Source organism: Pezoporus occidentalis, unplaced genomic scaffold, assembly GCF_034315485.1.
Source record: "Pezoporus occidentalis ecotype Australia unplaced genomic scaffold, CSIRO_AGI_Poc_V1 ctg40, whole genome shotgun sequence".
In the NCBI taxonomy this organism is placed as follows: domain Eukaryota; kingdom Metazoa; phylum Chordata; class Aves; order Psittaciformes; family Psittacidae; genus Pezoporus; species Pezoporus occidentalis.
The window spans coordinates 821,764-848,657 of record NW_026915725.1 but is presented as its reverse complement, the minus strand read 5'-3'; the positions used below and the strand labels follow the sequence as shown (position 1 = coordinate 848,657).

Genomic DNA, 26,894 nt, shown 5'->3' with positions numbered 1-26,894 from the left:
CATGTTCCCCAGACCTCGCCTTTACCAATTCACGTAAGAAACCGGCTCGAAGCCTCCCTGCCCTCAAAACAAGCCCTCCTTTCTGATCTCTTCACAGAGACGTCAGGAGAGGCTGGTGCCTCCTCCGAGCGGGAAGCTCAGAGCGGCCATTCCCGCTATGGGTGTGCCGGGGCCGGGGCTGGGAGAGCCGCCCCTACTCGTAGGCTGGCAGAGCCGGATCCCCGCTGAACTGCGGCCCAAGCCCTGTCCCGTCCCAGCCGGGAGCGGAGACCGGGCCCTGCCAGATGGTGCCGCTCTACCTCCCGGCCCTCAGCCACGCTCGGCTTCCCGAGGGAGCGGCGGGAAGCGAGGTGAGGAAGGCCGAGGTGAAGGGGCCCTCCCCGCCCGCTCGGATGTCCTCCCGGCACCCGTGCCAGAGGGTGGTGGCGGCCCCTGGCTTCCGCGTCCGGGTCGCGGCGGTGCCGGAAGGCGGTGCCGGCGCGGTGGGGCTGGGGGACACCATGGCCTTGCGATGGTGGTGGCGGTGCGGCCCCAGTTCCCGCTGGCCGCAGCCGCTCGGCTCCCTACCGCGCCTCCGCCCGCCGGGGCCCGGGTCCCGCACCCCGCTGCTGCCGCCGGCCCCCAGCGCGGCGGTGAGTGAGACGCGGCGGCGGGCGCCTGGAGGTCACCGGGAATGAATGGGGCGGCGGCGGCGGGGGGAGCCGGGCGGCCGGCGGGGTCGGGCGGTCACAGCCTACGTCCTCCCTCCTGCCCCGGGAGCGCGAAGGCCCGGAGGCGGTTCCGGTGGCCGAGGGCCGTCGGTGAGCGGGCAGGCGGTGCACAGCCCGGGCCGGGGGCCTCGCAGGGGGTAGGAGCGCTTTCGGTGCAAGGTTAAGTACTGGCTTAAGAGTTTCCAGGGCAGGATTGGTTGCTGTTGTGGGGAACAACCTCTTGGAGCTGTAAGTGGAAGCAGAGAAAGTGGTTCTTCTTAGTGACAGGTTTTCAGTGTGTTAGTGCATAAGTTAATTTGGTGAGTTGTAGTGGGGAGGCAGGTCTCTTACTGCATTCGTTCACACCTCCTTCACAAGGCCAGGTTACTGTTCTGACCTGCAGTAAAGTGTTCTGGCTGTGGTGTGTCTAGAGTGGTGCATGACCCAGTCCCATGTCGTTAAGCAGCAGTGTAAAGGAGAGAGCCTGTACCCTTACAGAAGAAGGAATAGGAAGAGGTCACCTGTTCTTTTAACAGCAGAAAATGGCGAGAGGGTGAGCTTATGAGGGTCTTGGCAATAGATCTGGGCATTGGAATCAGACAGCGGGGAGCTGCAAACCTGTGATAAGTTGCGGTACCTCTCGTTCCTCTTCCTCTCCTTTCCTCGTTTCCTTGTGTGGCTTTTTTTTTTTTTTACCCTGTACACAATTTGGATGGAAGGGTGCCCTGGAGCGGGTGTGGTGCTCTTTTTGTCTCCTGCTATGTGCAAGGAGAGAGAGGCTTTGGGCATATGCAAGGAGACACTGAGCTATGAGGAGCAAATTGAGGGAATCCTTCTCCAGTTCTAGGTCTCCTTGAGCATTTCTGTACAGGCTTTTGAAGAGGAAGTTTGGTGAAGTGTGTGGATTGCAATGATACTGGGCTGGGTCCACATGGCTGGGCCCCTGAGTCAGCGTGTACTCCAGGGCAGGGCTGGGTACTTCCTGGCAGCACTACTGGGAGTGGAGCAAAGGCTGCCTTTCCCTTCTCAGCCTGTCTCTGCTGGAATCTGGACCTGGGACTTCACCTTTCCCCAGGCTCCTGAGCTCTGCGGGGAGAGGTTGCTAAGTTTGGAGGTCAGGTTCTTGACGTGGTAGCAGAGAAGATGTAGAGGTGTAAATTTTCATAAGAAGCAGGCTGAATTAAAATTGCTTCAGGGGAAAATATGGACATGTTCTTCTTCTGTTAGTGTAGTATTTTACAGAAACAGCTCTTGTCCTTTTCTCTGTGCCTTGACTGGTACAGTCCAGGTTTATCTGCAGGGCAGGAAGTTTGGAAATCACACCTTCCATGAGTGCAAAAGCACGGTTACATTAGAGCAGTTCTGGAAAGTTAACTGATAATGTCTTCTAGGTTGGTCCTGTAAGGGGAGAAAGTCCAACTCTTCTGAGTGAAAGAGTCAGTTCAAGTTAGAAGCTAATGTGCATACTGGCAGTTACGTCTCGTAATATGGAAAGAGATTATGAGACTCCATTGGCTGCTGGGGAGTTAAAATGGAGAAACTGAGCAATGTTGATAAACAGACACTTATTTCTTGTAATCAAATGTTTTCTGACAGTTAATTTAACCCTGATTTTCCTTTGTGCAGATTTGTCACTTTACCCAAAGAAATTCAACGTTGTCATTTCCAAAAATATGTAATATATTTTGGCGGTAAGTTGGAGATTCATATAGTTGTGTAATGGGGAAAGAGGTAGTTATTGGGTGAACTGGATAGTTACGCCTGTGAACTGTAAACTTTTTTGTTCTAGTACATACTGGATAATTCTGTACAGACTGTTCCTATGGTCCTGAGTGTGAATCTAAGTCCTTCATGCTGGAGAGCAACAGGTAGAGCAAGAGTGCCCCAAGAAAACCCACATGGCTCACTCTGAAAAAGGAAACATAATAAGAGACTTAAATTTAAACTCCAGGAAACATTACAGAAAAAAATATCAGGCCTAAGCCTGATGCATCTTGCTGCGTCCAGGTGGGGCTTTCAGCCTTTATTGGTGATACTTTTATGGTATCATCGTGCTACCTGGAAGTATTAAGTTAACTTATAATGTAGCTGGGTGTGCAAAGAAAAATTTTCAAATCCGTGTCAGGAATGCTTTTTCCAGGATCATACAAGAATGGGAAGAAACAGAATAAATGTGCTACTGGAAAGTGAGGGCTTCACCTCCAAACGTATGCCATGCTATCACTAGTGTATTCAAAAAGAATACATTGAGAGCAATGTAGTTTTATGTATCTCGGGAGACTTGTGTAATCTGTTAAAGGTGAAGGGGGGGTTATTGTTTGCCAAATGCTGCACTTTACCAGCTCCTAAAAGTCTGCAGTCATCAGTACGTATCTGTGCCATCCTTGCACTTTATTAGCTGGCTGAAAAGAGTGTTTTGATGCCTTCTACTTATATTTTAGCCATTTGGTTAAATTTTGCACAAGGGCAGAGGAGGAGGAGGGAATGCTTTGAAATGTTTCTGTTTGGGGTGTTGGGGAAAGTTTGCTTTTAACATCATTACTCTCTTGAAAAACACTGTTACCAGGTTTCATCATACAAGTACCTCCCACTGGTGCAGCTGCAGTAAAACAGTTAGTAATGAAAAATACCAAGACCCTTTTCAACTTGGTAGAAAAGACTTGAAGAATCTCTATGAAGATATTAAAAAGGTAAGGGATTTTGGTGACTGTTCTGGGATGTTGTGATGATTCTGATTTTAATAGCAACCATTGCTTTGGAGTATAGTTATTGTAAGAATATTCTTTATGAGCAGCTGTCTGAAACTTAAACTGAAGGCAAAGGGAGCATTTCTACATACCTTACAGAGCCGTAATGCAATATGGGCAATAACTTTATACATGAATACTGTTTTGCTTGCACTAAACAGATTGGCAATCAAATCTGTATGACAGAGACTTCTATGCTGATATGTTAATTTCCTTTCTATAGGAATTACTTGTATCTGCTGCAGAACTTAAGGAAATGTGTGATTATTACTTTGATGGGAAAGGAAAGGCCTTTCGACCAATGATTGTGGTGCTAATGGCAAGGGCTTGCAACATTCACCATAATAATTCCAGGTGAGTCCGTCACTTTTAGATATATGGACATATATTCATAGAATCATGGAATGGTTTTGGTTGGAAGGGCCCTTAAAGAGCATCTGGTTCCAACTCTGCCACAGGTGGGGACACCTTCCACTAAGACTAGGTTGCTCAAAGTCTCATCCAGCCTGACTCTGAACACTGCCAGGGATGGGGGCATCCACAGCTTCTCTGGGCACCCTGTGCCAGTGTCTCAGTACTCTCCTAGTGAATAATTTTTTTTTTTATAATATCTAATCTAAATCTGCCCTTTTATTCCCCCGGGTTTAAACCTCATTCCAAGTACTGTACTTGAAATCTATCATTCTCGTGTTCCAAAAAAAATACATGTCTAGTACCTTTTTGAAAATAAAAAGCTCCTCAGGAAAACCTGAGTTCAAGTTCCATTGTGAAACTGTATTTTTGTAATTAGCAGTGCAAAAGGAACTACTGAGTTTATTACATATTTCTATGCATAAAACTGTGGACTATACTGTACAGGTAATGGGTGATGGATAAATAATCCAGAAGTCTGATATTTGTAAGGCTTTTAATCAATTTTAGCTTCTTACATAGATGCTTGATTAGATCTTTTATTACTCCTTGAAAATATTAACTTAATTAGAACTATTTTTCATTTGTAACCAGTCCTGCAGCTATTATGTAGCTATTAAACTCTTGTCACAGGTGAGAACTTTGCTGCAAGAAGAGACTTCCATACCTTTTTTTTTCTTTTTTTTGTCACTATGCAGAAAAGCCATTAAGCACGTGGTGTAATTATAGTCAAAACTGTGAGACATTCAAAAAAGTCAGATTTCCCTGCCCCAAGCCCTAGGAGCAAGGTTCTACACTTCAGTGTAAGATTCTAAGCTTAGAGCTGGTGTAATCCTCACATTTTGAAGTTATTTGATTTTTGAAAGCAGTTTTAACTGAGCAGAACATCATGCTTGCTCTGTACTCTCCACCACTCCTTGCTCTGGTTGATTGCAAATAGTTCTCCACACGTTCCTATCAGTTATTACTTTCTCATTTTGAGGAAGGATGTTGGGCAGAGTGTTCTCTGCCTTCCAGCTACGCTTCCTGTCTTCCTTCTTACGAAATTTCAGATACGAAATCTTTGGTCCCTTGCCAGAAGTGTTTCCAGACCAATTTATCAGTCTTAAGGGATTTCTCTCAGCTCTCACATCATTTTTTCCTTAGCAGTAGGTTAATGCCTTGTTAGACTTCATTTCTACCACAGCATAGCATATATTTTGCAGTTTGATATGGCACCTCTCCCATTTTACCCCCTCCCGTGTGAATATCATTTTGGAGGAGAAAGCAAAACCTAGTTGGCAGTGTCCTGTCCTGTGTGTGCCAGTTCCTCTTGTTTTAGGGGAATGTTGTCTAGGATTAATGAACTTCATGCCAGCCTTATTCTGTTCTCCAGTCAGCACTGCTCATTGTCATTGTCTTAGAGGTAGCAGAAGGAACAATATCAGTTGTGAAACTCATCAAGGATGTCCTTTGTCACAGCGCTGATTGGGTTAATGTTTTCATGAGTGATCTTGACATGAAAAGCAGGAGTCTGATGATGGCACTTCTTGATGACAGAATGATTCAGAATGACAATCAAGAATGACAGAGTCATTCTTGATGACTGGCCACCCAAGGTGTATTGAAAGGCACCACAATTAAACAGAAACTTCTTCTTGAGCTGGGAGGCTCATGAGTATCCCCTTACATGTAACCCCCGTATGATTTCTAGCCACCTTCTCTATGAAAAGCCTTAAAAGTAATCCTAGCTTGCATCAACCATAATATATTCAGATCAGCTACTGGTGTTCTGATACCCTTGTATATCACACCTTGTGAAATCATCAACATGTCTGATCCTTCTATTCAAAATAGGTAAGTCCAGCTAGCTTCAGAGAGGGGCTGCAAAGATAATCAGGACAACAACTGGCGATGAGGTTTTGGAGCATCCTTCTAGTCAGAGTAACAGGAAAAATAGTTTTATCTCATTCTAGTGTGTAGCATGAGAAATGTATGAACAAGATTGTGTAGTGTACATGCAGTACTGAGAAGGCTGGAGTTAATGTGATACAGTGCAGGAGGTGAGCAACGAAGCAAAGACAAGTAGTAGCTTTTGCCTTTACGTGCTCAAAGCATATTTGCTGTCTTATGACGTATGTGTACGGTCATGGACATATTCTTGTCCATGCTTTATGCTGTCTTCAAATCATGAGGGTCAGTTTTGAGACCTGCCCTATGCCAGTGAGAAAGTGTCATCTCGGACTTCAAGGGCCACACATGCCTGAGGCAAGTGTTTGCTTCTCAGTAGCTGACCCTCAGCATAAGCACTTTGATTTATAGATGCCCGTGTAATTTGGCAGCTTTTGTGTTGAGTTTTTGTCAGCACCTCCAAACTATGTCTAATGTTTAAAAGCCTCCTCAGTAATCTGGACATTCCTTGTTAAAGGACAGATAGAGTCACTATCTCTGTTGTATAATTTTTAGAATAAAATTCAGAGTAGGGAGAACAGAAATGTTTCAGCAAAGGAAAAGAATGATATCCCAGGGTTTATATCTTCCTCTGCTTTGCCTCATGCCACTTCTTGTGCTCAAGCTTCTTGAAGCAGTCTGCTACATCTGCTTTGTATTTGCATATACTTCCAGCTCATACTGATACTGGTTTCATTATTGTTGTTTCTTAAAGCAGTTTTGCTTTCAGGTGACAAGTTGTTCTTCCAGCTTTTTACTGTTTGTGAGGAATAGTGTATATATAGGAAAGGTAGCACTGCGTATTTGTTACTCTGCTATAGACCTGAGAGTAAAAGAAAACCCAGCTTGCTTTCTGTTCTGCTTCTCACAACAAATATTTTTTTTAAGTTGTTTTTTCTCTTTCAACTTGTCATTTTTCTTCAAGCGTTTTTTTGTTCTTTTCCTCAGTTAATATTGATTCTTCTCCTAGACTTGTTTTTCTTTGTTGAAGCTTTGGTTCCCACACATGTAATCAAAAATGCTGGCCACAGCATCTCTAGACTTGTGGGGTGAGACAATATCCTGTGCTGTTCATCCCTAGCATTTTTTTTCGTTCTGCCTCCGGGGTTTGTGTTACTGATGTTGAGTTCCTGCTTCATCTTGCTGCCGTTCTCAAATGTCATATAACTTGCTGAACCCAGCATGCTTTTGTCTGTTCTTTCATTTGTTATTTTTTGGGTGTTTTTTTTTTTCCCTTTTCCTCTTGTGCAGTAGTAGCAGAAAAGGTAATACTCTTCCTTGTTTGGCTGTTCAAAAAACAGAAAACAACTTTGTAAGGTTATAGGTCTTATGAGGCAGTCCACAGAGATCTCTCTATCTTCACAGAGCCCCACCAGAACAGCTGAGACTTCTCAAGTGAATAGAGGGGAGCACCCAGGTAGCTCTGCTTAAGTTAGGTGGTTCGTGGTTAGAGTTGAGGAAGGTTAGGTAATTAGAATGCCCTCAGCAGGTTAACTGTCTCTCTATAGAGTGAGTTCATCTTATTGTAGTTATAATAAGGAGAATGACAGTTGTTTAAAGAATATGAACTATTGTCAGAAGAAGTGTCTGAAGCATTCCAGTTTTTCTATGCTGGTATATTTTGGGTTTTTTTCCCTTGGAGATCCAAGTGTCACAAGTCCAACCCTGAGTGCTTGAGCCACTTGAGCAATGGCTTTTTGCTTAATGATAACAACTTAGCTTTGTGCAAGAGTGAGAATTGTTGTAAGGAGTATAAGCTGAGGTCATGCAAACCCTCAGTTTCACACATGCTCTGGCATTTCTTCACAGCCCTGTGTGCAGAGTTTCATAGCATTATCACTTAGCCTGACTGGACCTACTGTTTCTGTTCAGAGTGTATTCTCCAGAGGTGTTTGCAAATAGAATCAGCTAGGTTGGAAAAGACCTGTAAGATCACCAAGTCCAACCCTTACCCCAGGGCTGCCAAGGCCACCACTAAACCATGGCACTAAGGGCAAGCTGGTTTCCCCTTATGGCTGCCCCTAATAATCTCCACTCATAGCCACCCCTCATCTGTTCTCCATAGTGGCCCACACTGTATAGCTGCCACCTTTACACCCCACCGTGGCCACCCTACACACCCCCCAGCTGCCCCTGTTCTCCCCTCATAATCATCCTTCATGATCTCCCCTCATGAATGCCACTCACCGCTCAAGGCCACGCCTCACATCCCGTGTCTGCCTTTGCTCTCCCATCATGATCTCTACTCATGGCCACCCACCTCTCCCCTCTTGATTTTTCCCTCGTGGATGCCCTTCCTCTCCACTATCTCCCCTCACAACAGCCCCTCACCCCTCATGGCCCTCCCTCATCTCCCCTCATAATTTCCCCTCATGGCCGCCCTTCTTTTCTCCTAATGATCTCCCCTCATGGCTGCTCCTCCTCTCCTCTCACAATCTCCCCTTATGGCCGCTCCTCCTTTCCCCTCACAATGTCCCCTCACAACTGCCCTTCACCCTTCATGGCTGCCCCACCTCTCCCCTCACGATCTCCCCTCATGGCTGCCCTTCCTCTCCCCTCACACCTCATGCCCATCCCTCATCTCCCCTCACTATCTCCCCTCATGACTGCCCCTCCTTTCTCCCCATGATCTCCCCTCATGGGCCACCCCTTCTCTTCCTCATGATCTTCCCTTATGGCTGCCCCTTCTTTCCCTCACAATATCCCCTCATGGCTGCCCTTCCTTTCCCCTCACGATCTTCCCTTGTGGCCGCCCTTCCTCTCCCCTCACAATGGCCCCTTATCCCTCATGGCCATCCCTCATCTCCCCTCATGTTCAACAGTTTAAATTAATATTGTCCAGCTTTTGTACAACAGCCACATGTATGCACTGTAGAGCCTGATCCTAGCTCTCCACCTGTAACAGGGGTTAACCACATGCTATCTACTTTATTGCATACACTCCCTTCCCCACTCTGTGTACTTCTGCGGGCTCCTCTGCCTCTTTGCTTGTCCAGTTAATACAAACCTCACTTGGCTACAAGGTCAGATTACCAGCAGAGCAGCCTCCTTTCTGCAGGTCATGGAGGTGGGTGTTCAGCATGCTGTGAACCAGGATCTGATTCTCTCCGATGCACCATTTCTCTCTGTAAATTGGGGTAGGAAGTGCTCCTTCCAAGTGACTCTGGAAGACTTAGTCTATAATTGCTTGTAAACCACTTAAGTAGTAAGTGATACAGAAAGCCAAAGTGGTAATAGAGGCTTGAGATTAGTCTATTTTTGGCATGTTATACAAACTTATGGACTTGATTCAAAGCAGTTACTGAAAACTGTAAAGTAGCCAAAAAAAAGTGATGGGGGGGGAAAAAATAGGAGGTTTTATTTCTATTTTGGCAACCAAAATGAGAGATGAGCAAGTAAGAGAAGGCCAAAGAAGTACAGAGACATCTCAATAGAGAAAATAGCACTAAAGATTTAGGGGTAAAAAGGGAAATAAATCCATCAGAATAGTGTGAGAAATACTTCAATATATTCACCCGGCTAAACCCAATAAAATAATATTTTCTAAAGACATGATGACCTGCCAACAACCTTTGTCCTCTTTTCTTTCACTCCTCCAAACCATGGTTGTCAGATATCTGTACTGTGTACTGGTTTTTCATCTGGTCTGTAATTTGCTCCCCTGTTAACACATCCATTCTCTGCGCTTCCCTTAGTTTGCAGTGTTCTTCTGTGTCACAGACTGTGTTTCTCAAACAGCGTACTTTGGGAGTGTGGTTATAACACAGCAATTTTGCAAGTTCTTTTGCATGTTTCCTGTCTTTAAACTGGCAGCAGTTGCTTACTGGCAAGCACATTGCAAATCTTTGTTGCAAAATGTAAGTACTCTTTTGTGTTGGTTTGAGTCTGTCCTGGTCACCTCTCACCCCCTATTTTTATTTTTATCTTTAATTTGAAGAGGGGTATTTGGAGGTAGAGGTGTAATTGTTTGGGTATTCTTTCCAGTCTGTAAGAGCAGCTTTGGTCTTGTTCAGTGTCCATGACACAAGTTCTGTAATGGAAAAGACCTCAGGATACTGTAGCTCTATAAAAGCTTATCACAGAATCAAGCAGGGGGTCCTACTGACATACAGAAAATGATCAAGGACTTCAAAATTAATATAATGCATGTGTAAAAAGATAAACTCAAAGTTGTATAAAAAATTTGTGTAAATATATATCATCTGGGGGTGGCTTTACTTTGAGAATGACCTAAAAATGGCATCTTTCCACTTACTGGACTTGTGGGGACCCAATTATCTATTGACTTGAGTTACTGCCACTTTTTGCTTTTGTTTTGCAGGCGATGCAGAATGCAAAATGTCAGGAAATGAGAAAGATCCTGTTTCTTGTGTGTCTTCCCTCAAATAGGCATGCTCTGATTCACAATTACTCTCACAAGATATTTGTAGGAAACTATTGCAGATTTTTTTTTTGCCTGTGATGGGAAGAACCTTGCTTGAGACCTTGCAGAAATAGTAGTTAAAAAAAGCTCTCTTCAGGTTAAATGATCATGTTTGATACAACATTCTGGGAACCAGACACATGGACCATGAACATTCCTATGCCATTTTTAGCCATTGTCAGAGATGAAATGCACTGTAATGCAGAACTTTTCAAAACGTGCTTTTGAAATGTCCGTTCTTGTGCTGTCTTCATACTACTGAAAGGTTTTGGTGTGTCGGTGAGTTTTGCCTTTGCTGCTGCTTCCCAGCAGGAAGTCCAGTCTGCTGATATAATTAATGAAAAGGGAGTCCCCAAAAGGAGTCCAGTGCATGAAAGAGCCTGGAGGCCTTTACAGTTGTTTGAAGGTAAGTTCTCCTGCTTAGTAACAATAGTTTATTTTGGAAAACTACTTACACTGAGCTAGCATTTGACTAAATTACTATTCCATAGTGAAACTTACCTTCAAACAGCTGTGAAGGTTTCCAGCTCTTATTTTGTGTTGTGTAAAAAGCTACATTTTCACAGCCTGAGCCACACATCCTGCTATTGTTCAGGGTGTAGAACTCTCACTAACAGCACTGCAGAGTTCTGCACAGAGGTGGATGTCAGAACGCAGTGTTATGTCAGCAGACTGCAAGATGTTCTTTCATTTTGTGGTTAATCACTAGAATTCAGTAGACATAGGCAATGCATGACCTGGCTGGAGGGCTGCATACAGAGAGTTGTGGTCGATGTCTCAATGTACAACTGGAGACCAGTAACAAGTGGTGTCCCTCAGAGATTGGTGTTAGGACTGGTCTTGTTCAACATCTTTGTCGGTGACACGGACAGTGGGATTGAGTGCACCCTCAGCAAGTTTGCCGATGACACCAAGCTGTGTGGTTCGGTTGATACCCTGGAGGGAAGGAATGCCATCCAGAGGGACCTTGACACGCTTGTGAGGTGGGCTGATGCCAACCTCATGGAGTTTAACCATGCCAAGTGCAAGGTCCTACACCTGGGTCAGAGCAATCCCAGGCACAGCTACAGGTTGGGCAGAGAAGAGATTCAGAGCAGCCCTGCGGAGAAGGACTTGGGGGTGTTGGTTGAATGAGAAAATGAATATGAGCCGGCTTCAGTGTGCGCTTGCAGCCCAGAAAGCCAACCGTATCCTGGGCTGCATCAAAAGGAGCGTGATCAGCAGGTCAAAGGAGGTGATCCTGCCCCTCTACTCTGCTCTTGTGAGACCTTGCCTGGAGTGTTGTGTGCAGTTCTGGTGTCTTCAACATAAAAAGGACATGGAACTGTTGGAACAAGTCCAGAGGAGGGCCACGAGGATGATCAGGGGATTGGAGCACCTCTCATATGAAGACAGGCTGAGAAAGTTGGGGCTGTTCAGCCTGGAGAAGAGAAGGCTGCGTGGGGACCTCATAGCAGCCTTCCAGTATCTGAAGGGGGGGGCCATAGGGATGCTGGGGAGGGACTCTTCATTAGGGACTGTAGTGACAGGACAAGGGGTAGCAGGTTAAAACTTAAACAGAGGAAGCTCAGCTTAGATATAAGTTCTTTACTGTAAGGGTGGTGAGGCACTGGAACAGGTTGTCCAAAGAAGTGGTAAATGTTCCATCCCTGGTGATGTTCAAGGTCGGGTTGGATAGAGCCTTGTGTGACATAGTTTAGGGTGAGGCATCGCTGCCCATGGCAGTGAGGTTGGAACTGGATGATCTTAAGGTCCTTGCCAGCCCCAACTGTTCCATGATTCTATGTACCGTAAGTAATATTTTTCCTGATTTTTTTGGTTTGGGTTTTGGATTTGGTTTTGGTTGTGGTTTTGGTTGGGGGGGGGAGGGGTGTGTGGGTGTGTGTGTTTTTTTTTGCTATTTTGTTGGGTTGGCTTGTTTCTTTCTTTCATTGCTTTGTTGTTTTTAATGTCCATGTTGTCCATGTGGCTTGTTACAACTATAAGGCAAGGCTGACTGGGATAGCCGTTTCTGGGATCCTGCATACAACCCGTGGTATGAAAACAGGTAGAAAAAACCATAGATACAAGAACAGGGCAGTGGTAGCTGGATAGTTGGGTAGGTCGGGTAAATGCTCTTCTGTGTGAGCTAAGTTGGCTCTTTTCTGTACATTTCGCCAGTCTTATTCCCTAGATAATTGCTTCTGTGTTCTTCCATTTTCTTCTTTTCACCTAGTTTAAAAATTAAAGTAGGTGTGAACTACTGAGAGTTGAATCATCAGTGTTAGATCTTCCCAAAGGCTGAATTTCAGTAAGTGTTAGGTAGTTAGTGTTTACAGTCCTAAAGTGATTGCAGTATAATTCCAGTTAATTCCTCAGGCTGTTGAAAAACTTCCGAGGTCTTAAGGTAGTCAAGTAACTTAAAGGATGAGATCCATGAGCTATGGCTTTCAGATACAGAATACAGGTTTCTCTGCCTGCTGATCTCTCCAGCCTGCGCGTCAGCAGAGTTAGCCAGCTTTGGAGAGTTTGTGATGCTGCATCTTGCAGGTAGAGCAACACCGAGAAAAGGAAAACTTTAAACTCATCTACAAAGCTACCTGGCATTCTTTTCTCTGCTGTGTTCCAGATTTCCATCTGCTTGGAGCCAAGCATCCTTGATACTCTGCTATTTATTGCAGTCTGGATTTAGAGGGATTAGAGTTAATAACTTCGGAGTTTTGCAGTACTGCTAACGCAGCAAGGCAGAAACAGGCCTAATAAGGATGGAAACAACCCATTGCACTTACTGTACTAATGTGATCTCACTTTCTTTTGTCTTCCTAATTCCAGGTTTGAAAGATGGGGTTCAGACCATGGAAAAGCTGCAACAGCTGCTTTCAGAGAAACGTGTTTCTGTTTGGTTTTCATAGAGGTTTCTTTTAATGTATTGCAGCACATGGAACTGATTTAATTGACAGTTCTTGGGGTTTTCTTTCAGGGAGGTGCAAGCAAGCCAGCGCTCTGTGGCCATAATTGCTGAGATGATCCACACAGCTAGCCTAGTTCATGATGATGTTATTGATGATGCAAATTCTCGCAGAGGAAAAATGACAGTCAATCAAATCTGGGGAGAGAGGAAGGTGGGTTTGCTATTATGTGCAAGACTTGCCTTTGAGTTTCAGCAGAGCACAGAGGGGTTTTGTCACATTACTGTCCCTAGGCACAGTCTCGGGATGTGCCAGAAAAAGTATGAAGAGGTGTGCACAGATTGTGGGTAAGAAAAATACGTGTTCCTTTTTTGAACTGTAGGAAGCATTAGATATAATGTCTGACTGTAGTGTGATTCTTACTGATTTTTACATTCCCTACGCCATTTTCTCCAGTGGTGGTGTAATACTTTAAACTTGTACATCATCCAGAACATTATATATGTTACTCTGATTCAGTAGTGAATGCAAAGAGGTTTTCAGTCAGCATGAAAGATATTTTGACTTTTGAAAGAGGTGTTTCTTCATAGAGCATTAAAAGGAAGGTTTTAATCAGAAATGCAAGGAAAGAAGTACAGTGCTGACACATGAGAATTTACCAGGGCAATTCAGAGCTAACATGGCGTAACAGGGTGGTCAAAAAGAGAAGTAATGTTCAAAAAACCTTCACAGGCAGTTCAGGTATTGCATATAGGGAGGATAGTACTTATATAGAAAACACAACCAGCATTGTAAGATAGGGATTCAAAAATGGTTCAGATTTTAGTATTTGGTTATCTTCTGTTTTCTCTCTTAAATTGAGATAGACGTGCTTTATGTAGGAAAATGATGTGATTTGAGGAGTAAACCTGCAAAATAAAGGGAATTGTATCGTTTGTACTAACACTTACAGGAAAAGATATAAGATCAATTTTTTTTTTTTATTCTTAGGCTGTTCTAGCTGGTGACTTCATCCTCTCAGCTGCTTCTGTAGCTTTAGCACGAATTGGAAATACTACTATCATCTCTGTTCTAACTCAGGTGATTGAAGATCTGGTGCGTGGTAAGGTCTTTTTCTGTTTTTACCTTCAGATTTGCTTACCTAAGCAGTAAACCCTCAAATAAGCACTCCCATCTGTGCAACTTTTTAGGTGAATTCCTCCAGTTGGGTTCCAAGGAAAATGAGAATGAGAGATTTGCTCACTACCTCGAGAAGACTTTTAAGAAGACTGCAAGTCTCATAGCAAACAGTTGTAAAGCAGTATGTACGTCTGTCTCTTCTAAAGTTAACATATCATACTGTAAGGTTCACAGCTAAACTCCTAGTTATTGCTGTTTTCTCTGGAGACCCTCCAAAGCAAACCTTTTAAGTGGTATTGTGCCAGAATGTGAATGTGATTGGGATTCTGCATTTTATCACAGTTCAGCTGTGTAGCCTTCAATATTGGTTTTCACTTTTCTATTTTATATTCATACACAGATTTATTATTATCCTCACTTGAATCAAAATAAGGTTCACAGTGGCAGTCTTTATATTATGCAATTCTACAAATTTGAGAGTGTTTTTAATATCAGTTGATAATTCTTGCTCCTATAATTTAATTTTAAGTCGTCTTTCACATATGGTCCCACTCCTTAGTGCCGACTGGGACTTTAAATGATAACAGTGGGAGGAAACAACTGCTTGTAAAAGAACAGAAGCAGGTACTTCTTGATTTGTCTGGGGCATTTACTTACCAGTTACTATATCCAACCCTATCTGTCACTCATTTCTGTTACTTGATTACAAAAAGATTTGATTCAAGATGGCAATAATCTCACTGCAAAAGAGTTAGAATTTTTAAGTTATTATTTTAGTTAAAGGCAGTATAGCTGGCTATGCTATAGCAAGAGGCAGTTCTAAGATAATTAGACTGATAATCTGTGCTACTGTTAGTCATTCTCCTTTGTTCTCAGAGATTTGGTACGTTTGTGCAATAGATGGGTGCTGAAAATTGCTGAAGTCAAAAGGTTTGTATAGAATGAGAGACAGAGTTTGTGGGAAGGGAAAATATCTACTTGGAGGAAAAAAAAATGCCTTCTGGATTGCTCATATTAAAGGCAACCTGACCCTTTGCAAATTTTCATTTATGTTAAGTGGGCAATTTGATTAATAAGGAACATCACATATTCTGTTAGCCCAGTGAAAATATACAAGGTTTTATATTCACTTTGACAGTCTTTCTAAAAGCACCCTCACAGATAGAAGAAGAAGAAATCAACTTCCCACTGGGTGCATTCTTCTTACAAATGTGCTAGTTTGAATTTTTTCCTTTTTCGTAACTTGAAAGAGTTAAGGACTTAAGCACTTCCAGGCAGATTGTGTCTGTGATGCTGGTGAATGGGGTGTTTGGCTGCTTTTTTTTCTAGTGGTTGTTCTGAGCTGTTCCATTGCTGGATTGCTGGAATTTTACATGTAGTAAAATCTGTAGTATATGAAAAATGAGAGAGGTCTCTCTGGCCATGCTTACTGGACACAGTAGCACTGACTTTTCCCTCTCAGTTTCTTTCTGCATGGATTAGGAGAAGTCTGTTGATAGCAGTGAAAAGGGGATTTAAGGTGGGGAGTGTTTTTTGTTTGTTTGCTTTGATGGTTTTGGCTACTAAGGAAAAGGATGGAATGAGAAAGGAGTTGTTTTCTGTAGCAAAAATAATAAGCAGCATCATCAGCTCTAGACTGAAAAGGAAGCTCACTTGGGGAATCAGGAATATTCACATCTTATTTTCAGGGACAAAGCTAAGGAGAGACTTACTGGTTTTCAGAACATCAGTTACAACCAGGCAAGTGTGTCATTAGAAGCAGTTCAGTTCCTGTTAATGGTAGGAAAAAAAACAATGATTTGTTTCTGTGCACAAATAAGATAGAAGTATTAACTGGAAAGATGTCAAACAAGCTCAGGTGGCATCTTAGAACTCTACAGTGTCATGCCTTAGAGCTGGTAGAGTGGAGTATTCCTGGAACAAGGAATGCTTCTCTAAACAAGGTAATAGTCTAAAACCCTTGGTCTAGTTACTGCATTAGATACCTTTTGCATCTCCAGAGCATTACTGCATTTAAATCAAAAGCCTTTTAAATTAGCAAAATATTTTCTTTATGGACAGAACAGTCTGTTGAAGATGTTGGAGCCATCCCAGTCTCCAGTTTATTTCTACAATAGTTTTGCATGGGGGAATATTACCAGAGTTGCAGTCAAAGTAATACATTGCAAAAGGAAATGGTGGCAGATGGCCCAAAGGATCACTGAAGCCTTAGTTACTGAAAGGCATTTTTCAGAGAAACATGAGAGGTGACTTTGGTTCAAGAATTCAGAAACAATAAAGCTAAAGTGGAATTTCTATTAGTCATCAGGCAGGCTGGAGATGGCAAAATAAGCTGAGCAGGTTCGTTCTGTCTTCTTTTTATCCTGCTGTAATGTGAATGCCTAACCCTCATAAAACTGTTTATATTTTGCATAGCATACTTCCAGAAGAGGGATTAAATCATGCTTGTTTTGAGATAAGTGTGAAGTTGCACTAGAGATTCTTGGTTTCTTTATTAGGAGAAAGCATGCAGCCTCTCATGTAAGGCAAGGCTGTGTATGGTAGATCTGCCTTAGGGACTGAAGAGCTTACTGCAGCTCTGGCTCAACATGTGCGCTTCTGCTTTAACTCGTTTATAGTTTGGTGTGTGTACAGGGCTCCAGCAGAAAAACCCACCAGGTTGTGGAACTGGTGTCTAGGACAATAAGACCTCTGACCCTCACCAGCCAAACTGATCCCCCCAGTCCAGCTAGGAATGCAGACTACAGTATAGTTCAATTACATATGTAGGGTGATAGTATTTGTAGCATCAGCTATGGTCAGCCAGTAGATTTCCTTATTTATTATTTAAAATACAGTAACTCCTTTGGGGGTGTTTCTTCCTAATGTTTGCTATGAAAAAGACCAGCATGAATATATCACAAATATTGAGGCAGATAATCTTCATCTCTGTAGAATTACAGTTCTTCATAATCATGTACTTGGCTTAACATGTTAAAATATTAATTCTTCGTGAAAAGGTCAAATGCATGAAAAAGCAGGCTCAGGACAAGATAGTTGTCTGCCCGTTGTGTAGGCTTCTGCTGGGTAAATATCGTCCTCTCTCGGGTAGGCCTTCATAACCCTCTTTCCAAGAGTAGTTACCAGAAAGGATTTGAAGAGCCTGGAAGAAAAGTGAGGGCTGTGCCCTGCAGCAGTGAAGGGTAAGCACATACTGGGCTGCATTGCTACCGACATAGCCAGCACATCAGGGGAAGTGACTGCTTGCCTCTGTTCAGCTCACGAGACCTCAAGGTTGGGCTCCCTCATACAAGACATTCAGCTTGTGGAGTGAGTTTGCTGAAGGGCCGTCATGATGGTTGGGGGCTGGAGCAAATGATATGTCAAGAGCTGGTTTTAGTCTGCAGTAGAGAATGCTGAGGGGAGTCCTCTTGCTGTTTCTGGCTGTGTAAAAGGAGGCCGTAGAGAGGATGGAGATATGCGCCATGAAAGGACAAGTTGCACCATGGAAAAATTCAGTTCAATTAGCTATTAGGAAACATTTCTCCATGAATTTGGTCAAAGCTCTAAAACAGGTTGCCCAGAAGGGTGTGGGATCTTCATCCTTGGAGATGCTCAGAACTCAACTGGACACAGCCCTGAGCAACCTGATCTAAATGTGAAGTGAGCAAAGCTTACTTCACAGTGAGTTGCAAAGTGAGCTTCAGAGTTCCCTTCCAACCTTAACTATTCTGTGATTCTGCTGGGAAGAGGAACAGTGCTCCTGTCTGGAAGAACAGTGCTAGATGAGCTGTGAATGAGAAGGCAGGATCCTGATTACTTCAGGAGATGGGCATGGAGGAGAAAGGCTGGAAAATGTGAAGATTTTATAGCCTTTTCCTTTCCATGGTGTCCACAAATCCAGGAGTGTGAAATCAAACATTTCCAGTACTGTTTATACAATCATATCCCCTCACCTGCCCAGCAGCAGGTTTTCCTCTCTGAGCTACAGGGCACTGGTATAGACGTGCAAGTGCCTTAAATTCCAGCTGCCATAGCCTCTCATCATAGCTAACAGAGCAGGGTATAGCTACCCTGAGCTGATGGTTTTATGGACGTGAAATTCAGTAAAGAGGCGGGATTGGTTTATAGTCCCCCATGGAACATAAAATAATAGAAAAAAAATTTTTTTCTATTTTAAAAAGTGTGTTTGAAATAATGCCAAGCAGATTGACTTGCTGTATTGCTGAATTCAAAGAACCTTTCTGAAGAACATGTTCTGCTTGGTATTAGGAAGGATTTTTCAGCATGATTTAGTAGAGGACAAGCCTGAATTCTTAGAAGATTAAGTCTGTAATCAACCAGTCATATCAGGGGAGCTATAGGGTGTTTTCAGAGGGTGAGCTTTATTGTTTAAACATATGTCATTAGATTGATATTGTTATCCTGATGCATGCCATTATCCCAGTATGGCTTCAGTTACACTTCCTCACTCAGTGTCAGCCTGACTGGGCCAAGGCTTCCTGCCTGCATCCTAGGGAGTGTCCGGGTGGGGGCAATAATCCACAAGAGCTATTTGAGAAATGGGCTCCTGAAGGAACTCCCTGTTAGATAAGACCCAGTCATGCTGCAGTTTTATCATGTATGTGGTCATGGTCATTTCTCACTTAGGGTGTGACAGGCACATCAGTGTCCTCTTTTTGTCTGCAGAAATGTCTGTAACCTCAGTAAGAGCTATGAAGGTCTCCTCTTGCAGGGGTGCAAGAATTCATTTTGCAGTGATGAATTCTGTAACTCACACTTCTGTTTCTTCAGTTGTGTATATGCAGTTCCTTATACAGGTAATGTCTGCATCCCCAGAGAACTGTGTACTTACAGGAATAGCTCTGCCTTTCAGATGAAAAGGGAAAGCTCTGCTCTTTACATGGCACTTCCTCTCCCTATCTACCAACTTGTGCCTGCTCTAACCCTTTGCTATCAATCAGCCAGGATTTTGTCACTACTGAATTCTGTATTCTAGTTCTTTACATGAAATGTGGTGGTAGGTAAAGATTTCACTAAACAGGGTAGATGGAGTCCCCCTACCTTGCTGATACTTACTAGTCTGTATTACAGAAGCAACCAAAAGTTTGGTAGGCATAGTACAGCAGTAGGTGTTGGCTCTTTGGGGCAAATGCTACTATGTAAGAGGCAAGCATCAAAAGGAATATAAAAAAGGGCAAAATGTTCTGGTTTGATAGTCCCTAGCAACATCTATTCAAATATCTCATATTTACAGTTCACTCTGTTTTAGTAGCCATCAGGATTTTGCATGATTAGACATCAGTAACATTTATTTCCTGCTGTACTGTCCTCCTCTTTTAAATAAAATTTGGAAATGTGAGATGCTGTTAATGCCTCAGGCCTCCAGATTCCTCTGGGTTTTAACTGTTATCCAGGGATGCACATTATTACTGGGAATTGTTCTGATGCTGAATTACAAAATGCATCGATGCATGAAATAGTCCCTAATCTTGTGCAAATTGCATGACATTTATTACCATATAATGTTTTTTCTTTTTTCCATCTTCATGTTCATCTTCAAAGCTACTGCTGGACTCACTTTTACTATGGGATTGTTTGTGTTTTTCACTGATCCTACCTTACATAGTCTTAAAAGAGGAATTTTTATATACACAGACATATTTTAATATTGTGTGGCTTTCCTAGCATGTATTTTAGTCTTACATTAAGTAGAATGTATCTTCACTCCTTCCCTTAGTCACAGCAGTTTTGGAATGTCTGCATTAAACCAGAATGGATTTTTGCCCCCTGTTCATAATGGCTTTACTGAAGGCTGAAATAAATCTGAGTATTTAAATATAACCATCCTCATTTTGCAAAGTGTATAATCAATACATAAATGCAGAAGCATAAGTGCCCTTACTTTGAGGCAAGATATTAGTTCTCAAATCTTAGTTTGTCTTATATTTTAGCTTAGTGGGGTTTATGCAGCAAAACTTGTGTCTCTCAAGCAGTCGATTATCTGTACTCAATTACAGTGTTTTGTTTATCTCAGTGATACTTCTGTCTAGCTTGGTGTCCTTTCTTCAGTCACTGTCTTGTCTTTGCCACTAACTATCCCTTGATACCTTTGTGTGCAAGCTGATCAGCTCATCTTCCTGAGCAATTCAGTTATCATTAATATCACCCTTAAAATTGATCTTATGACAACTGTCCCTCCTGTACTGGGTGCAGCGCAGCCAGTTTCATGGATCTTCATGAGGCATGTAATGTCCACTTAATCTGTTGTCTGACCTCCAATTATCCCCTGGCTGAGTTATACATGTAATAAATTTAATTCCCCTGCCACTGGACTGTGTATGAGTACTAGCCTGCATGTGCAGTGCATCCACATTTCTTCTCTTTTCATCCTTGCATTATAATTCCTAAGTCTGATAAATATTTAATAAAGCTAATCTCTTTCCAGAAGAATATATTTTTAATACTGCACAGCTGTTCAGCCTTGTTTTCTAATAACCTTGGCTATTTGTGTGTATCCATGAGCAGAGATAAGCAGGAATGTGCTACTGACTCAGCTTTATTTCCCTTTCCCATATCCCTGCTGTCTGTGCTTGCTATGCCACTTCTATGGTGAGAGACTTAAAAGTGGATACTAACTAAAGCTTTCTATTTACTCGGGGTCTTCTTTTTCTTTCCAGGTTTCAATTCTAGGCTGCCCTGATCCCAAAGTTCATGAGATTGCATACCAGTATGGAAAAAATGTTGGCATAGCTTTTCAGGTAGTGCCTTTGTTGAACTAAAGGGAATCTAAAATCTAAACTTTTCCGAACTGCCTTAGAAATCAAAAGTGGGCTCTCTTAATCATTTCTGTACATCTTCTGTATTTAGCTGTCATTTGCAATTTGTAAATAATCTGTACATTTATCTGTTTCCAGCTAATAGATGATGTGCTGGATTTTACATCATGTGCTGACCATCTGGGGAAGCCAGCAGCAGCAGATCTCAAGCTTGGATTAGCCACAGGCCCTGTCCTGTTTGCTTGTCGACAGGTAAGTCAACAGGAGACTCTATTCCTGAAACAGAAAGTGTACACTGCTCTTCACAGCACACACAGAGGTCCGGCTTGAACATTTCAAATTTACAGTGTAAGTGATGAGCACATCGTGGGTGTTCAGGATCAGCTGGATTCAGTGTGCACATGAATATGCTTTCAGACCGAGAAACACCTTCCTATACATGTGCTCTCACCATGAAGCCCTTGTATGTATATGTATGTATATGCTGCCCCAGTTCAAGTGCTTAACCTTTGCAGAGGGCCAGGGATTCAGAGTTTTTGCATGTTCAGGTTATTCCTAGGTACCTTCTTCCTTATGATCATCCCTGAGGCATGATCATAAGTTCTCCCAGACTTGACTACGTGCGTAGGCTTTTTGCCAAATTATGGGCTTTGTATTCATCCTGGGGCCAAGAACTTAAATCTTTGCCTAGCTTTTAGGTGGGCACCCCTATTTATTAGATTTGAACTCTTCATTTCTTTGTCCTCTAGTCCTGTGCAGTTACAAACGTGGGGAACTTTCCCTTCTGAAGTTGTAATACTAGTTTGGATGAGAGAAAAAAGGAGTATCATAAATAGAATAAGCTTAAAATTGGTCAAGATTTTTAGTGGCTTAAAAATGACTTGGCAGAGTAGAAGGAAAACAGCAGCACCAAAAGAAACATTAAAATCAGTGCTAATCCATAAATGGGGAAGAAACTGGTTTAATGCATCTTGTTCAAGCTTCTCAATTCACCTGAGGGAAGACGATCTGGGACTTAAACCGATCTTTCCTATCCAGCTTCACAGCATGGTACAAAAACTGGCACACATAGTTCCAGGAGAGCTCTCTAGTCTGTGATCTTGCATTGGAGTTGCTCAGAGCTTGACATGGAAAAAGTTTTAAATGATTAAACAAAGAAAAAAACAAAAGAACAACTTCATAACTTCTCTTTCTTAAAGAGCCTGGGGTAGGGGGAGATGGAACATGTGCACATCTGTTTCCTCAGCCTTTGGGCATTTACAAGGAGAGGTAGCTCGGAGAAAGACAGGAAAGCAGACAAATGCATGCTGAGACCAATCTCCTCCGTGTTCTCAGTTCCCCGCCACAGACTCCCGTGGGGATTTACAGACCTGTTCTTGAGTCATTATTTCAGAATTCGTTGGTAAACAGCAGGATCTTGTTATTCATCAGCAACTGGGGAGTTCTCTGAAGAGCAGTGAGATACTTGGGTACAGAAAGAGAATGCAATTGTGACATGGTTTGTGTGTTAAAGCTGCTTGCAGAGAGAAACAAGGACATTTGCATGTACTCTTGATTTTGGCAGAGAGTGGGCGACACTGACTGCCTTGTGGGTATTGTATATTACATTTTTTTTAATTAAAACTATTCTTTTATTAATTTGTTTGGGTTGGCTGTCTCCAACTTTCAACTCCATCTATCATTTAATTAGCTTTATGAGAGAAATGAATTCGTAATATGGAAATACAAGAAAAGAAAACCTGTCACTTCTATTGCAAATTCTTACTTGTTCTTTGTAGGTCAGTTGTAAATGCTTTTCCTCAAGTATATCTTTGCTAGATGCGAAGTATCCATTTTTGCATTGAAAGGTAACTTGACCATCTTGCGAAGTTTTCTGTATTAACCAGAAGGTTGCTTTGCTGAAAATTTCCTGCTGTTTTCAAGCAAGTGGAAGAACAGCACTAGAGGCTTAAGTAATACATAAACCAAGTATTAAGTGCTAAAAAAATTTAGAGCTTCAACAAACACTTTGTGCTGCTACTAAAAGATGCTTCGTCTCCTTGTAGCTGAGAGTAAAACCTCTTGAGACTTGAAGATAGTCCAGATTGTAATTGGTAAATACAGGCTGTCTTTTCTGTTGAAACTAATATTACTGCTATCCTGCATACCCTGAATATATCTGGTAATCCTCACATCATCTTCTTGACAAACATACTTTAGTTCTTAATGTGCTCTGGATCTTCTGTGACAGCCGCCTTATCTTCTTGTCCTCTCTGTCTGAAACACATCTTTGTGTGTTAGAATCTTAAGGAGGAGGCTTTATATAAAAAATGTTTCTCTTGATGTGAGACCTATTTATTCAGTATTTTAAGTTAGTTCACTCAGTAAAAAAATCCAAAACACCCAAACATTAATTTTTTTTAAGAAAATACACTAGCCTATGCTAAGTCTAAAGCCACTCTTAAGCTACTACAGCTGAAGAATGAGGGGTTATTTTTGTTATGCATTCTTGTCAAATCTGCAGAACTGCTAAGAACAGCTTTACGTTACAAGTTTTAGGATTTTTATATCCTTTAGTGTTTAAATATTAAAAGTGAATGTATATGCATCCTATATGATTGTAAATATGAATAATATGAAAATAGATTATATGAATATTGCAATTAAATTGTCATTACATGGGAAGAAAGCTAGGATCTAGAGAAAGCCAAGTATGAGTCACCAGCAGACTTCTAAATGCATCTCCCAAGAAGCCTACCTGTGAATAACAGGGAAATGTCACAACAGGGATGCTACATCTTTAGTTCCTAACAAACACGTGTGTAGAGCTACAGTTTCAGGCCCAAAGGTGTGCAAGGAAAGCAGATTACAAGTGTATGGCAACAAAATAACCTTTGACTATAATAACCCTTTCAGGCAGGATCAACAGACACCTTTCTTTTAAAGTCTTCTGCGGTGTAGCTGTCTTGAGTTGTGGCCTTAGTTTGTTAAGCGTCAGGTTCTGCTGTTTCTGGACTGCCTGAAGAAGGTGTCCGCATGTTTAGGAAAGACATGCGGTAACTTTCTTAGACAACCGATTTTAGCTATCTACTTGATTTGTAGGGAATTGAGTGTGCAGTACTACATGCAAATTCTATGTGATTGAAAGTAACATACATTATAGTTGTCATTCTTCTCTTACAAAAATCTTTCCTGAGCTTTTCCTGTGTCTATAAAATACTGGACAAATGGAAAGCATAAGTGGAAGTAACAGTTGAAGGTATCATGAAGCATTTTACAGGTTGAACTGCACAATCCAGCTATAACAAACCTCCTGGGTTTCCTGTGGTACGTGTGGGGGAAGAGGTGCTTCTCCAATGTGTCATATTAATCATCATTTGTGAGAGAAGAATACCTGAACAGATTACACACCTAGGAGTACCACTGGATTATCTGCTCAACATGATGAAAGGGCAGGTTTTAACTTTCCCTACCAGCTGGTTGCAGCCAGAGCCAGACAGTTTTAAGTTTTAAACGCTTGGGCTTTACTGCACTACAGTCCTGTGCAGATCACAGGTATCTACCTATAGCTATATCTCTAGTAACACCAGTGTCAGAGGAGGGGGTCTCTACTTTGGTTACTTTTTGACCTTGGCATAGGAGGGAGCAATAAATTCACAAGCACTACAAAACCTCCTTCCTTTGTGCTTAGTTTCCAGAAATGAATGCTATGATAATGAGAAGATTCAGCAAGCCAGGAGATGTTGAACTTGCTCGGAAGTATGTGTTGCAGGTAGGACTGATAACCAGGTATTTCATTCCTAAAGTGCTGTCCCTGCTGAAGTCAGTCTGAAATTCATTGCCCCTGAAGTAAAACAGCAGGGCTGCATTTTCAAATCCATGTTAAGTAGCATGCTGTGTACAATACTGAGTTAGTACTCTTCAACTGTCTTACTGGTGATGGATGCTTTTAGCAGAAATGCTAGGTACTGAAGAGTTTTTTTTCTTTTCTTCCCTCCAATAGCATGAAATCCACACAATAAAAGTTAAAAGCTCATGCATGAACTCAGTTCCTTCAGCTGAAGAGTAGCTGTATCCAGCAACTGGTGTAAGCGGCATGTAATACCAGTCTTGGAACTGCAGTACACACTCCGTATCAGTTTAAATTTACTCTGGTCTGCAAAGACTGAATAATTGTGCAAAATAAATACATATTTTTTCAGGAAAGCTTTTTTCTTTTTTTTATATCTCTATTTAGGGCAGGGGGGAGAGGTTAAACTATTAGTTCCTAATCCTACTGAATAGTATGTTATTAATTCCAGTGTTGTTTTGTAAGTATATTGAAGTTTAGCATGGGTGAGTTTTAGCATGTTGACACTTTGGAGAAGAGATGAAGGATTCAATGAACACAGAATAATCCTCTTCCTTTACCCTTCAGAATATAACTGAGTGTTTAGGGTACATAGTGACTGTAAAACTTCCCCATAACTGGAGGAGGCAGGAGGGAGGATAATTAGTTACCCATTACCTTTACCTGTCTTCCCACATAAGAGTGATGGTGTGCAGCAAACAACCTACCTCGCCCAGCGCTACTGCCATGAAGCTACACGAGAGATCAGTAAGCTACGACCATCCCCCGAAAGAGAAGCCCTCATCCAACTGACAGAAATGGTGCTCACGAGAGACAAGTGAGAGAACTCCTTCCACTCGTTCTGGCAGCTATTTACCAGACTGTGCCTAAATTGACTTCTAAAGTTACTTGCTTCCAACACATGCTACCAAAAATTATTTTTTTAAAAACTTTTTTTTTTGGAAGTTGTTTTTTTTTAAAGAAAAAAAAGTTTAAAGTGTTTTATTGTGGGAAGCCACAGTTCAGAGCAAATCAGACTATGCTTTGTTTTAGTGGGGGCTGTTAACTGGGGGGGGAGTGGGGAAGATGTTTACATGTTGATGCACAAAGGCCACAATAAGAATAAATATGTATCAGTGTATGAGAACTGAAGTTGTTCCAGATTTCACTTGTTGGCACCAATAAACAGAGAATGTATGGTACTATATAGGAAAGTCATATGAAGGTAAATGGGTTGAAGGCTTTCCTGGCTGTTAAAATAGGAATACTTGTAATTGTATATTAAGAAATCAGTTTATTGTAACAGACTATGTGGACTTCAATGAGAAGTTTTCCAGTTCATAATGAAATGCAGGTATGCTGTTGATTGCTGCTTGGTAGTAGTTAGGATGCAGAATTTAAGAGTGCTACAGTTAGGAACTCACACTAAAATTCAGCAGCCAGTGAAAGTTTCAGCTCCATCCCCCATTTACAGAATAGATTCAGTACTCTCCTAGAAGCCTGCTTTGAAGTCCTAGACACACTCCTCTTACAGTAGTTATCCAGTACCACCACATTCCTTCTCAGGTTATTTAAGCCACAGAATTTATGGAGCAGGGAAGTGCATCATCTCTATCCATGATCCCTTAAGGCAGTGGCTAAGTTCCTGCTGAGTTCGTCACCCCTTTGTCACATCTTGAAGGCAGCCTGCCGCCTCTTCTCACTAGGCACATCACCAAGCCAGACAGAGTTTCCTCTGGGAAACATCACTTACAGATGTCCAACTTCCTGCATCCAGATAACTCGTTCAGTCAAGAATCCTTGCTAAAATTAATTTGGGAAGACAAGAACTTTTAAGAGTATGTATAAATGTGTAATTCAGGTTTCATATCTAATTTATTCACCCTCTGTCAGTGATAAAGTCACATTACAAACATTGCTTTTTAGTACATTGCCTGGGATAACACAGCTGTGATTTTGCTACGTTAGCATTCCAAACTTCTTTGCCAAGCCAACCAACAAAGTACTGGACAAGACCTTTGGTTCACTTATATATTTATGAATGGAAAAAGTCATAATGTAAATTTACTCATTAAAAAAACTTGGGTACAAATTACACATACATAAGACCACCCATTTTTTG

At 42.1% G+C, this 26,894-nt stretch overlaps 1 protein-coding gene and 1 long non-coding RNA gene across 7 annotated transcripts; one reads left to right on the top strand and one right to left on the bottom strand.

Annotated features, from left to right (window-relative positions):
• The first annotated feature begins 269 nt into the window (after positions 1 to 269).
• Positions 270 to 26,867, top strand: PDSS1 (decaprenyl diphosphate synthase subunit 1). Of its 6 annotated transcripts, none has more exons than XM_062633579.1 (11): positions 270 to 632; positions 2,316 to 2,380; positions 3,256 to 3,379; positions 3,660 to 3,790; positions 13,159 to 13,300; positions 14,078 to 14,189; positions 14,278 to 14,387; positions 20,866 to 20,946; positions 21,103 to 21,216; positions 24,635 to 24,715; positions 25,474 to 26,867. In XM_062633579.1, the coding sequence occupies exons 1-11, from the start codon at positions 285 to 287 to the stop codon at positions 25,612 to 25,614; spliced, it is 1,449 nt and encodes a 482-aa protein (XP_062489563.1). In that variant the 5' UTR covers positions 270 to 284; the 3' UTR covers positions 25,615 to 26,867. The 6 variants fall into 6 exon arrangements, with proteins under 6 accessions (XP_062489563.1, XP_062489565.1, XP_062489564.1 ...); XM_062633581.1 differs by having other exon boundaries at positions 24,947 to 25,616; XM_062633580.1 differs by having other exon boundaries at positions 436 to 632; positions 25,361 to 25,616.
• On the bottom strand, positions 6,923 to 8,401 carry LOC134171415 (uncharacterized). The gene is made up of 2 exons (XR_009967625.1): positions 8,338 to 8,401; positions 6,923 to 7,062 (listed from the first exon to the last, which is right to left on the bottom strand). It is a non-coding gene; the product is annotated as an uncharacterized LOC134171415 (long non-coding RNA).
• Positions 26,868 to 26,894: the final 27 nt, after the last annotated feature.

What these genes read in the sequence shown, in the direction of transcription:
- PDSS1 (XM_062633579.1), top strand. Translation starts at nt 285, where the DNA reads ATGGTGCCGCTCTACCTCCCGGCCCTCAGCCACGCTCGGCTTCCCGAG. An exon ending in ATATGTAATATATTTTGGCG is followed by an intron (nt 2,381 to 3,255) that starts GTAAGTTGGAGA and finishes CACTGTTACCAG; the next exon opens with GTTTCATCATACAAGTACCT. An exon ending in GATTGAAGATCTGGTGCGTG is followed by an intron (nt 14,190 to 14,277) that starts GTAAGGTCTTTT and finishes GCAACTTTTTAG; the next exon opens with GTGAATTCCTCCAGTTGGGT.